The sequence below is a fragment of the Porites lutea genome, chromosome 2, assembly GCF_958299795.1.
Source record: "Porites lutea chromosome 2, jaPorLute2.1, whole genome shotgun sequence".
Classification (NCBI taxonomy): Eukaryota; Metazoa; Cnidaria; class Anthozoa; order Scleractinia; family Poritidae; genus Porites; species Porites lutea.
The window spans coordinates 36,070,938-36,083,437 of NC_133202.1; the positions used below are offsets into that span (position 1 = coordinate 36,070,938).

The window sequence follows — 12,500 nt, forward strand, 5'->3', positions numbered from 1 at the left end:
AGCACTGATTGATGGAAGAAATTTCCAGTGGTTGTATGGTATAACTTCAGTATTGTGAGTTGTGACAGCAGTTTTGAAGTACTTACTTTTCTCGTATACAGGCAACAACTTCAGGAGCAGGCAAAACTCTTAGTTGAGGAGAATGCTTTGTTGATGGAACAGCAAGAGATACAAGATAAAAAAATGAAGGAAATGCAGCGAATTCATGGAGAGGAAGGTTGGTTTAATGACTGCCTTCAACCTGCGTTTTGTCGAACTCTGATGCGTGACTGTCCGTAATACTAACAGGCCTATGAGAGGCGCTGCCTACGGAGCGAGTTTGCTGTTGTTGTCGATACAGATTACCATTGTAATTGTAACTGTAATTTGTTTACCCACGGAGCACTAAGGAGTTCACAAGAGCTCGTTGAAACGTTTACGTGCGTTCCAGATCGAATTGGAATTTGAAAGTGTTGGTTTTCAAGGAGAGGGGAAAACCGGAGTACCCGGAGAAAAACCTCTCGGAGTAAGAGAGAGAACCAACAACAAACTCAACCCACATATGGCTTCGACGCCGGGATTTGAACCCGGGCCACATTGGTGGGAGGCGAGTGCTCTCATCACTGCGCCAGCCTTGCTCGTTACAACCATAATAGTTATAACGATGAAGGTGGTGATATGTTCATAAGATGGTTAATAGAGCGGTTTTCATTTGAGTGTCGAAAAGTAATTGGTTTTGCACTTTCTACACGATGCGATTGGCTTAAAAGATTCGCGCCACCTTTTCATCCAATCAGAAGTAAAACCAAAGCCAATTGTGACGCGCTCGCATGCATTTTCCCGCGCTTTGCGTCAGCCACATGTAATTACTTCGAGTTTTGATTGGTTCAATGTATTGTCTGTGTCCTATGTGATTGGCCAGAGTAATTACTTTGGTTTTGGTTTTACGACACTCAAACGAAAACCACTCTATAATAGTAATGATAGAGACGAGAAGGAGTTCGGCAAAGGAATTCGGGCAGAAAAAGGGATCGAGGTTATCTGAGATTAGTGAAAGGGCAGGCGTGTCTTCTTGATTGCATAGCCTAGAAAAAAGCATCTCTTTTGCCCTTAAAATAATCTCACAGTAGAAAGCAATGAGACGAAGAGACAAGATACATTCCTAGCAGGCTGCACTCCGCTCACTCTTATGACTGATGGGAGGGAATGAGGGACTGTACTCACAGGGTCCAGAGGAAATGCGTTTGTCGTTAGAACATCAAAACCCGTCGAAAACCTCTGAAAAATGAGTTATTTTGATCACGTTACAGTTTTGTTACACATTCTATAGACCGCAAACCAAGAGACTGAGGGCTCGCAAGATCGGCTTTGCTCGGCACTTCGTGCCTCGGTCACCCTTCGGGCGACGTGCCGTGCGCCATCGAAGATATGGCTTGCGGTTATTGATTTTCAAAATGGCGAACAACAAAGTCGATCTGGGTCAGATAAGAAGCGAAGAAATCGTTTACAGTAGATTCATAAAGATCTTATTGGGCTAATAAATCGTGCTAAGCGACAGGTATAGACATTTTTCAAGGTAAGACTTTAAATAAGTAATTCATTTATTCACACGAAACTCCTCTGGACCCTGTGCTGTACTGTGTAAACATCTAGCGGAAGCTTTCTCATAAGCTTTAAACTGTCAACATATAGCGGAAGCTTTCTCATAAACATGACTCTGTGTTCACATTTTAGTGTTTGCTGAGTAGTGGGTCCTCTTGGTTCTAGTAATTCTGATGTTTTCCCTTTTCATTACTTTTACGTTAGTGTCCAAGTTATCGAAACGGATTTCAAGTCAAGAGTCAACCCGACGTCGCCTGGAGACAGAAGTAGATGACTTCCGCCGTACCCATAGCAACCTATTACGACAGCATGAGGCTATTGTTTCTGAACAAGAATACAAGATTTCGGTTCAGGAACACCTGAAAATAATGGATGACTGTCGTAGGTAAGCAACCCGATTGTCACCAAGCCCCGCTAGCTGTTCAAAAGGTGGATATCGCTATCCACTGGATAAGTGACTATCCATTTGATAACGCAATTGGTTTCCGTAACACCTATCCACCGGATAAGTGACTATCCATTGAATAACGCAATTGGTTTCCCTAACACCTATCCACCGGATAAGTGACTATCCATTGGATAACGCAATTGGTTTCCCTAACACCTATCCACCGGATAAGTGACTATCCATTGGATAACGCAATTGGTTTCCCTAACACCTATCCACCGGATAAGTGACTATCCATTGGATAACGCAATTGGTTTCCCTAACACCTATCCACCGGATAAGTGACTATCCATTGGATAACGCAATTGGTTTCCCTAACACCTATCCACCGGATAAGTGACTATCCATTGGATAACGCAATTGGTTTCCCTAACACCTATCCACTGGATAATGATTTATCTGGCTGCAGTTGTTCAAAAGGTGGATAGCGCTATCTCCTGGATAAAGCCCTATTCTTATCCACTGGATAGCGATTTATCCGGTTGATAGCGCCAGTATCCAACTTTTGAATAACCAGGGCCTCATTGATAACGCTATCCACCGGATGAGAGACTGAGATGGTTTCCCTAACGCATAGTGACTTATCCGGTAGATAACGCTATCCAACATTTAAACAGCTGGGACCAGCTCTTTGTCTCAAAGAATTAGTTAGGGTAGCTTAAATTGTAACGTCTGAATGCAGCCTAAATCTTGTGATTCAGCTTGCAGTCATGTCTGTTCTAAGGAGTGCATTACGCGTGGAGCGGGTCTCTAATCGGTGATTTTAGTCGCGCTTTTTTAATTTCAGCGCGGTTTCTGTGTAGCTTTAGTGCAGCATTTGCTTTTACAATGCTAATCAAGAGCTCGAACGCAACTTCGTTTGTAAAGTAGCTTTAATCTGATCTATTTAACCCATTCGCTCCTAGAGATTTTGCCGAAAAACGCGTTTTGAAGCTAGTCGAGTGGTTTTCTGGTCACTGTCGAATACAGTATTTAATAAACACTACTTTCTATTTTGTTTTAGTGTTCTTGAGGATTTGAAAGCTAAAACAAAGTTGGAATCAGAGGAATACATTTCTCGTCTACAGGTTTGCAACTTGTTTTTAGTATTTATTAGTTATTTCTGACATAATTTCCAATTTCCCGAAAGACACTCCACATGGAGTGCTTTCTCCGTAAGCTGCTACTGGGCTGAGAAATGCAAAAATATCTGCGGTACGCAGTTTAGCAGATATTTGTTTTCTGCACGTTCTTATATGGTTAATTACGTGTATTATCTTGTCTGTTTGTGTTTCGGCGGACATATGGCGTTACACCCAGGCCATATCCAATATTCACCATGACTTGTTGCTTATGCTGTTTCTTGTTTTTCTATTAACTTCTGGAAAGTGCAGAATTGGTGCGCCGGGCATTTTTTAAGCCAATCACGAAGAGCAGGTTCGAAACATTTACAAACTTGTTGTCGTGTTAACAATCCTTTGTTCTGATTTTGTTTTGTCATTTTTAGGCGATTCAAAAAGAAAAGAGCAATGTAGCGATCAAACTTGCAGGTAACTTCTCCTTTATTTTATGCCAGTCATTCTTACATTGTTGTAAGTTGCTTTTTAACACCCAAAGTAATTCGAATTTGAATTGTGCCTTGCAGACGCAGAGGCGAGAAATGCCCAGCTAGAAAGAGAACTTGAAGCTTATAAAAAGTCATTAAAGTAAGTGAGACTTTTTCGTCCATCTGTTGCACTTAGCATACATACAGCTCTTTCCAGTAAAACCTCGTAATATCCAATTCCAAATAATGAGCCATTTAAAATGGAATTTATCATTTTGATAAGTTTCAAAAGACCCTTCCACGGTTTTTTTTTTTTTTTTGTAAACTTTTAACGTGGACAAGTTAGGGAAAATCCGTTAACTCCGCAAGAAAGAGCGCCTTTAAAGTAATAAAATTGCCAAGTTTGAAAGTGATTTGTTGAAAACTAACGAAGATATAGCTTCGCAAAGCTGCGAAATTTTACAGACGTTTATAAGACAAGACAAGACAAGACAATGCTTTATTTGGAGTCTTATACAGTCCTATGTACATCGACTTTACCCAAATAATTTAAAATCATAACACAAATTGCACACTAGTGAAACTATGATCAATGTTAACGTAAAGAACTAATGATCTTCTTTTCTCATAGCAGTCGAATACGTATTTGCAGTTAACTTTTGCACTGGTTTGTTCTTGCTCGAAGGGTTTATTAACAACAGAAAAACATCATCTGGTGCCATTCTGTTTACTGATATTCTGTATTCTTTGTTTAAGTATTCAAATAAAGTACTTCTTTTTTCTTGATACGCAGGGCACAGAGTTAAAAAGTGTATTTCATCTTCTACGGGTTTTTTTACAGATAGGACAGATCCTCTCTTCCGGTTTCTTATAAGTCCTTACATAACGACCTGTTTGTATGGCGGGAGGCACAAACTTGTCCCACCCTACCCCCCCCCCCCCCCCTTCCTGACCATACAAACGTCTGTAAAGTTTTAAGGCGCTCTTTCCATTGGTGTCGACGGATTTTCCCTAACCGGTCCAGGCCAAAAGTTATCAAAAAACAAAACAAAACAAAACAAGGAAGAAACTATTCTTTTCTTGTCTTACTTGTCTTGCCGTACCATTGCGTTTCTTTCTTTCCAGCTCTTGAGGCGTTTGTACGACTTGACTGACTAGCTGCAAAGGGCTCATTACTGTAGCAGATCACAAGAGGCAGGGGCAATCGAATGAACCAATCAGAACTTGATGTAAATACAGCCTGCTGCAAGGGCGGGAAAATGCGCGCGACCGGGGTGGGGTGGGGAAATAATAAAGTAAAAGGGATAAAAGCCATTTAGAAGTGAGATTTTTATTGAATTACGAACTTTGGTTCATAGACGTCTTCTCCTGTAAGAAGAATTCTTTAAAGACTGTAGTTTGTTTAAAATGTCAAAACACACTTGACTAATCATTTCTTCCTTTTTTTACAGCAAATCTGAACGCAAGTTTATGTTTCTTCAACGCAAATTGGAGCACATACAAGAAAGGGAGTTGACGGCTCAAGAAACTCTGTCCCAAGTTCTTACTGTTGTAAGTGTGGTCTGATTTTCAACCGCGTATGAGCTGCCGTTTTCAAGCTTTCGTTCTCTCTTTGTTGTTGTTGCTCCAGTAATTTCGAGGGCAGTCTACCAAGTATTCACCAAGTTGTGCCATTTATTGTATTTTCTCTTAACAGGCCGAGAAAACTGCTGCTGAGAGAGACAATTACGTACAATTTGTGAGTATAAGCTAATTTTAAGCAGCTTTTAATAGCATTTCGGATAGCCAGTACCAAACGATATACGATTGCGTGAGGTTGAGATTTCTCTCTCTCCCTCCTTATTGTCTTTTCCAGAATACTAAATTGTTTTGTTCCGGCTCCAGTTGTAAAAAAGAGCAAGTAGCGCTTATTTTATTTATTTATTTTAACATTGTAGTACCGAGGCCAAATCCTTGACCACGCTCGTAAATAGCTATCTGGTTCGCCGCCCGTCAGTTGGGATTTTCAACTCTATACAAACTCTGATTTGGGCCCATCTACCTTTATGTTAATACTGCCAAGTTCATATCCAGGCTTATATACGCTACCTTATTGTACAAATCTTTTTTTGCTCTTCGCATGCAGGCCAAGACACAGAAGGTGCAACAAGAGAAAGCTGCCTCTAAAATTCTCGCTGGCACTCAAAACATCAAGGGGCTGGAAGAAAAACTACAGGTATGGTGTTCGTGTTCAAACTGTTTGTTCTGCATTTTGTCTATTTATTTAGTGTCCCGAGGCTGCGATCGGTGGATACAAACAAAGCTCTGTTAACTCTTCTGTTCCAGGATTCTAACCCACGGGGTACTGCCTTATTTGGCATGGACGGGTGTGTGCTGCTGAACAGGGTGTGGTTTTCAGGGTATTGAATCTTGAACAATTTCACTATTTAGCGTCTTGAACAGGGTGTCGCTTTGAACCGGAAGCCTGTTAAAGACCGTGATGGTTGGCGATGAGCGGGGTACGTGAATGGTATCAACAATGTTTTTCAAAAAAAATAGAAAATACTTCAGTGCCGGAGTGTTTTCAAAAATACTTATTCTTTATGTGAAACGAAATAAATCGGGGTGGCAAAATGAAATATTTTTGTCGGCGCTCCTCTACCAAAGTTTCCCTGAGTTCCCACCCCCCCCCCCCCCCCCCCAGGGGGATTCTAATGAGGACGTCGGGAAACTAACGTTCTCCTCCTTTTGAAAGTATGAAGCCAATTAATACCAGCGACATTTTTCGTGTAACTTGTCTCTTATCACGTTCAGGAAATCTTGAAGTGATAGCAAATGTTGTTCGAAATTTCCCCGAAGGTTGCCGGAATGCAAACCTCAAAGGGAAAATTGCAGGAACAAAAATGATAGAACAAAAAGTTTGAAAAATATAATCGAGAATTTGGTTTTGTTTCTTTTTACGAAGAGTTCGAAAAAGAAAATCGATACATGCAACTGTCGAAATATCAAATTAGAAACAGGGCTGGATTCCCTGATTTCTTCTATTTCAAAGGACAGGTACAGCGAGTGGAATTGTCAGGCTTAGTTTGTTTGATCTAGCGGATGTACTCAAAGAAGTCCTTCAAAGCAATATCATGAAAGCGCTTTTCTCTCGTGAGTTAATATTCTCAGGAACTAATCGATGATTTTTCTTATTTCAATTAGGAATACAGAAAAAAGGCCACTGACAAAGTTGCTCTAGTTACAGGAAGGTATGTTCTCGATTCTGGCGGTTTTCTACTTTCCGGGTCTACTTGGAATCACAGACGCCAGGCTAATATTGAATTCCTTGAAAGGAAAAGTTGAACGTAACTAGTAGCTAACGTATGATCAAAATTCCCTTTCCGTCGCCACTGCGAGTAGCGTTTATACGGATTTTAAAATAAACAAAGGACTTGTACCAAAACTGGAGTTTATTGCATGAAGTTACTGGCATCTGCGTCATCTTGATTGTTACTCCCCAGAAAGCCCCCCGAAGCGCGCGAGACGTGTTTTAACGCGCGAGTTGCGCGCAAAACTAGCAGTGCCCCAAGGCTTTGTTAGACGTTCGGGCGTGTGCCCGTCGCCTTTGCTCGTTGGCTGTCTGATTGCTGACTCTCTTTTTTGTTCCACCAGATTGCGAGAGAAAGAAAAGGAGATTAATAAACTCAAAGAACAATACGAGGCTGAAATCAATAATCTTCGCTGTCTGGTGAGACAAAAGCAACGCCAACTGGAACTGATGATTGGAGAGAACAGGTGCGTTATGTCTTCAGGTCCACACGACGTCTAAATAAACCATTGGTTGTTTCTTGCGGGATCTCTAATGTAGAAATGTTTGAGGCAGGCTTGCGTTCAGTGTTTTTTTTTTCTACTTTCCATGTTTTTTTTTTTTTGTTTTTTTTTTTGTCTCCAACCTGCGGTAGGCGCTTGCCTAGTCTCTTTACGGCGTTTTCGCAGTCCCTCTCGGCACCTGCTCTCGGTCAATTCACTTCGGTGACGTATCCGAGGCGAAATGGGCGGAAAACATCTTCATTTCACATCTTCGCTTGGACTATGTTACCCGAAACGCTTTGGCCGCGCGGAATAATGAGGCAAAGGCACTAGGCAAGGGTAGGTGCTACAAAGGGATAAGAACAGGTGAATCAGACGCGCGCGTGTGCATTTTCCGCACGATTACAAATGCCCTCTTCTTCCTTTTCTGCCGTCTCCCACGCGCGCCATTTCTTGATAAACATGAAAAACGTCTATTGAACTGATAGTCTATGATAAGCAGTCATTGCCGCTATTCCCCCAAGGTTGTGACCGGAATGTTGCAAATAAAAGAAAGGAGAAAAAAATTCATAAAGCTTGAACCCGCATCACTTGATTTCTAACCCACATCCGTATTCACTACACCTCCAAGGGCTAACTACCGTCACCGGTTATTTTTAACGAACTTTACATGCCATTGATCATTACGTTATTTGAAAGCTGACCGTTAAAAAAATACTTAGCCCTCATCACTGCACTTCGGTGCCAATCCCTATACTCAACTCTTTTCCGGTTTGTACAACTGGCTGTCTCTGATTTTTACACTTTTCTCAAAATGTGCCCTCAAAACAGCGCTTTGCACTAACGACGTCACAAATTCCGGGTCCCTGCTGTGACTCGGACATTGAAAAGTCAGCGGGAAAGTCACGTTCGCCAACAAATTTACGTCGTCTTTGAAGATTCTTATCGTCAAAAGAAACAAAATCCAGCTTGTTTTCGATAAAATATACCCCCAAAGTATTAACGTGTGCCAAGACAAGGTTAAGCATGAAAAAACCTGTACAGATGAGTGATTTTATTAATAACGATAGTGTCATAACTGTGAGTAAATACGGCATTTTACTAAGAAATGTATGGATAGTAGGACGTCATAGCTGTCCGTAAAAGGCTCATTTGGTTCAATTTAGAGGCAAAGGATACTCAGTTTCTTCTTTTCAAGTGCGAGGGAAACTCTTGTTACTCTACAACAGGTTATATATAGCACTGTATAGTGCCTACCAGACCCGCACAACCAAACATAACCAACTTATACAATTTCCAGTTTGTGCTAGTGTTGGTTTGCTTTTCATTTTAGAAATTCTGCTACATGCTTGCAAGAAGCACATACAAACTCGATTTTCTCTTTAGCAATTTCGGTTTTGGAGTATTACACAGTCAGAAATGTTATGTTATGTTTCAGTACAGTCAGGTCCACCTAACGAGAATATAGTTCAAAACCTCTAAAACTTAGCATTGTTAAACGTACTTTAGTGTAGATATGGGCATATTTTTACCCCCTAAAAATTTTTCATATGTTCGGATTTCCTAGCTGAAAGTCTAGTGATCCGAAAATTATAGGGATCAAAACTTAAATTTTCGAAAATTTCAGCCAGAAAAAAGGCTCCCGATAATTCTAGGGGACCTTTTAAGGGTAAAAATCCGTTAAAAATGGGCAATTATACCATTTTTTAGATGTTCGAAAATCCTAGGAGAGACAGGCAAGCAAGAAATTTTACTACAAATGTTCCGAAAATTCTAGATCTCAAATCGTCTTCCGAACAGATATTTTCCGAAAATTGTCGTTGGGTGCCCCTGAGCACAGAGCTACGGATCCGATTTCAGTAGGTTTCATTGACCAGGTCGCTGTATTTTCTGATTTTCGTTTATTTGAGTTACTTGGACCAGGTTTTACTCCCTATGGCAGTAATACCTTTTATATATTAGAATTAATCCCAAAAATCATTTTAAAAACGCTCATTGTCAATTCTATGAACAGGTGATGAACAATTTTCAAGCGTTTTGTTGCTCATACACAGCCTTTGAGTATTACGTTATGTAATAAACATGAGTTGTCCAACTTGAGTTTGGGGCATCCGTTCGATTTTATTCACTACCATTCCCTCTAAGACTTACCGCTTGGTGCTGATTTGACACTTCCATAAAAGTTCGACTGATATTGGTATTGTTTATTTCTATCTTCAGGAACGTTGACAAGGAACTAGAATTAGTTTGGCGAAATGCTGCCGCCGATAATAAACGAATGAAGAACACAGTTCGACAAAAGGGAGCCATGTTCGACTCCGATTCTGACCCCAATGCCCATTTGTCATCTGAAGAAGGAGAGGCTACATAAACGATGACACCGTACGAAGAAGATATAGTTTTTCAAGAAGACGCTCCAAACAGCTTACGTTTCTGGAATCCTCGGGGGGGGGGGTACTTTAGGAATTTCTGGGTGGGGATGTGCCGCTGGGACCCTGGAACCCTTAACCTATACCGGAGCTAGTTCAGCTGAATTTTGCTACCCTATACTAGAGTAAACTCCCCAAATCCCCCTATCCCAGAGTAGCTGCTTTCCAGAAACTACTGAGGTCACTAGCACAGTCTAGCCAAAACAAAACCTTATACCACAATCCCTGGTCTAGATAAAATCTTCAACCAACTGATCAGTTTGCTAAAAAATGATACCCTATTCTAGACCCAAACGCTCTGATTTATATACCCTATCCTAGAGTAAACTGCTTGAAAACCATACCCTTCACAGCGGCACATGCCTATATAGCCCATATATGGCAGTACTCCCCCCCCCCCCCTCCCCCCGGGCTGGAATCCCTCCATGCTAACAAAATACAACAGTGAACATTCAAGGGTCAAAGTGTCAAAACGTGCCCCTATTGTTAAACAGAAGGCCATTAAAATGCGTTTAATCTCCAAGAATTGAAAGGACGTGACCACTTTACAAAAATAAGAGTCCAAATATTGTTTTAGGATTGCTGACATGTTTTCTTTTCCCAAGAAAAATAATGCTGTGGAATTATCTTAGAACAGCGTATTTGGTGTACAGGTATCTTTGGTTAATTAAAAGAAATTAAGCGGAGTTTTTTTTAAAGATATGAAGATTGGAAGAATAATAATTAAAATGTTTTTACAAGCATTGATATCAGACTTATTGCATGCAGAGAAGTCTTTCACGTTTCTAGCAATCTTTGGGTGTATTGAGTATTGACTTTCAGAAGTTTATTCATTTTGTCGGCTGCAAGTTCAATATATGACATAAATGTTATATTGAATCAACTAGGCAGTAATATTCCCATTTGCTTCTATATTTCATCAGTGATCTCATTGGCTCATTGGCAGCTATCTGAAACAAACTGAGTTGCTTGTGTGACAGAACAAATACAGCCGCTCGCTTAAACTCTAGAGGAATACAAAATACAAGCTTATCCGGCAAGACACCATCGACAGCATTTACATTTTCTTGTTTCTTTTTTCCTCTTCCGGAGTTAAGCTGCTGAGCAAACACAACTTGTGTCTCTTAAACCACTCTTCCGGCATTTTTGGTAAGCCTAGCTTTTATGACGTCTTATAAGCGGGCAAGATTCCAAGGTTATAAGTAGATATATTTAATATCTTGGAATTGGACTGACATGTCTAACTTCCTCGCTTTCTAAGAACACGGACACAACGATTGACGTTGTTTACGGTTCAAGTGTTAAATAACTTCACTGTCTTTCAAGAATGAGGAACGCAACTTCACTCTTTTACAACTGAAGGTGACACTGAGAAACTGTCACAGACCTGAACAGAGATCACTGGAGCACGGCAATAACAAACTTTGACTTCCTTACGCTAAAACAATTGGCCATGAGAAACAATTCGTTAGGAGATATCACCAATCTCTCTGCTTCAGACTGTTCCCTTCCACTGGCTCATGGCTTTGGCCTAATGGCGGCCAATTCTGTCGGAGCTGTGGTGGGTACTTTTGGTAACTTCCTTGTTTGCACCGCGGTTCTTTACACAAGCCCTAGACTACGCAGATGCTCTAACTACCTTCTTGTAAGCTTGGCGATCGCTGATTTGATCGTGACCATGGTGTGTGAGCCGTTAGTCGTGGGAATTGTGGCCAAGAAAACCTTTTTCAACGACTGTGCATCAAACCTGGAGCTCGCCTATGTTGTGTCTTCTAACTTCTCGTGCTCAGCTTCTGTCATGCATCTAGCGGCAATCAGCGTCGATCGCTTTCTCGCCGTAATTTTCCCTCTCCGTCATGGTCGCATAATGAAGAGCCATGGCTTGAAGGTCATGTTGATAGTTGTTTGGGGTGTAGCAACAGTGTTTGCATCTCTTCGCGTGCCTTTCCTGAAAGAAACAGCTTACATGGTTGTTGCGATGTTTATTATAAGCTATTTCCTTGTCATCGGAAGCTACTTGTCCATCACGATTTCGGTATTTCTGCTCAGGAGGAGAAAGAAGCAAGCATCAAAGCAAGGCAGAACAGTCAGAATTTCCGTCAGCAGCAAAGCTGAGAGACGGTTTGCCTTCACGCTGGCTATTGTAATTGGTGTATTCACAGCATGCTGGTTTCCCATGATCGTTGTTTTCTTTGCTGCCGGGAAGTCTTTGGTGAAAATGTACGGGACAGCGTACATGTGGATAAGAACTTTGGCCTTGTTAAATTCAGCTATGAACTTTCTTATCTACAGCGCTAGAATTCGTGACTTCAGAGACTCCTATGCTCTTATATGCCGCAAGATTCTTCGCTGTGGCTGATGCGATTTAGTTTTGTGTATACTGAATTTAAAAGGAGATAAATTACTTATTATATTGTTTTAAAGGAAACAATTTATCGATATTTAACCGAGGCGTCAGTGCCTAAGACTTTGTTAATAGTGACTATTAGTACATATATACCACAAAAATGAATGGTGATTTTAACGCGCAGTGATTTGCTAGGTCGCAGGTGCTAAGCCATTTAAGTACTATTCACTTCCCAGCAGCGTCGAGAGAAACAGAAAGCATTTTAGTCTTGAAATGGACTTTTTTCGTGAACTGCAGTGTGGGATCTAATTATAAAAACATTTTATTACTGAAGATCCAGCTGAAGAACGTCGAAAAAAGTTTGAAGTCATTCGTTTTGTTCACATCGTTTGATTGCTA

The 12,500-nt window shown here is 40.9% G+C and overlaps 2 protein-coding genes across 2 annotated transcripts in view; both read left to right on the forward strand.

The window, feature by feature from the left end:
• The window catches only part of LOC140928488 (uncharacterized), a 23,721-nt gene extending 13,222 nt beyond the window's left edge, over nucleotides 1–10,499 (forward strand). Inside the window, exons 13-23 of the mRNA XM_073378241.1 lie at nucleotides 102–217; nucleotides 1,786–1,966; nucleotides 3,033–3,096; nucleotides 3,516–3,558; nucleotides 3,654–3,714; nucleotides 5,006–5,105; nucleotides 5,251–5,292; nucleotides 5,680–5,769; nucleotides 6,738–6,784; nucleotides 7,188–7,310; nucleotides 9,546–10,499. Of these exons, the coding sequence (XP_073234342.1) occupies nucleotides 102–217; nucleotides 1,786–1,966; nucleotides 3,033–3,096; nucleotides 3,516–3,558; nucleotides 3,654–3,714; nucleotides 5,006–5,105; nucleotides 5,251–5,292; nucleotides 5,680–5,769; nucleotides 6,738–6,784; nucleotides 7,188–7,310; nucleotides 9,546–9,696 (1,018 nt within the window). The 3' untranslated portion in view covers nucleotides 9,697–10,499. The remainder of the gene's footprint in view (nucleotides 1–101; nucleotides 218–1,785; nucleotides 1,967–3,032; nucleotides 3,097–3,515; nucleotides 3,559–3,653; nucleotides 3,715–5,005; nucleotides 5,106–5,250; nucleotides 5,293–5,679; nucleotides 5,770–6,737; nucleotides 6,785–7,187; nucleotides 7,311–9,545) is intronic.
• A 183-nt stretch (nucleotides 10,500–10,682) lies between these two features.
• On the forward strand, nucleotides 10,683–12,484 carry LOC140928490 (histamine H2 receptor-like). The gene has a single exon (XM_073378243.1). The coding sequence runs from the start codon at nucleotides 11,208–11,210 to the stop codon at nucleotides 12,111–12,113; it is 906 nt and encodes a 301-aa protein (XP_073234344.1). The 5' UTR covers nucleotides 10,683–11,207; the 3' UTR covers nucleotides 12,114–12,484.
• The last annotated feature ends 16 nt before the right edge of the window (nucleotides 12,485–12,500 follow it).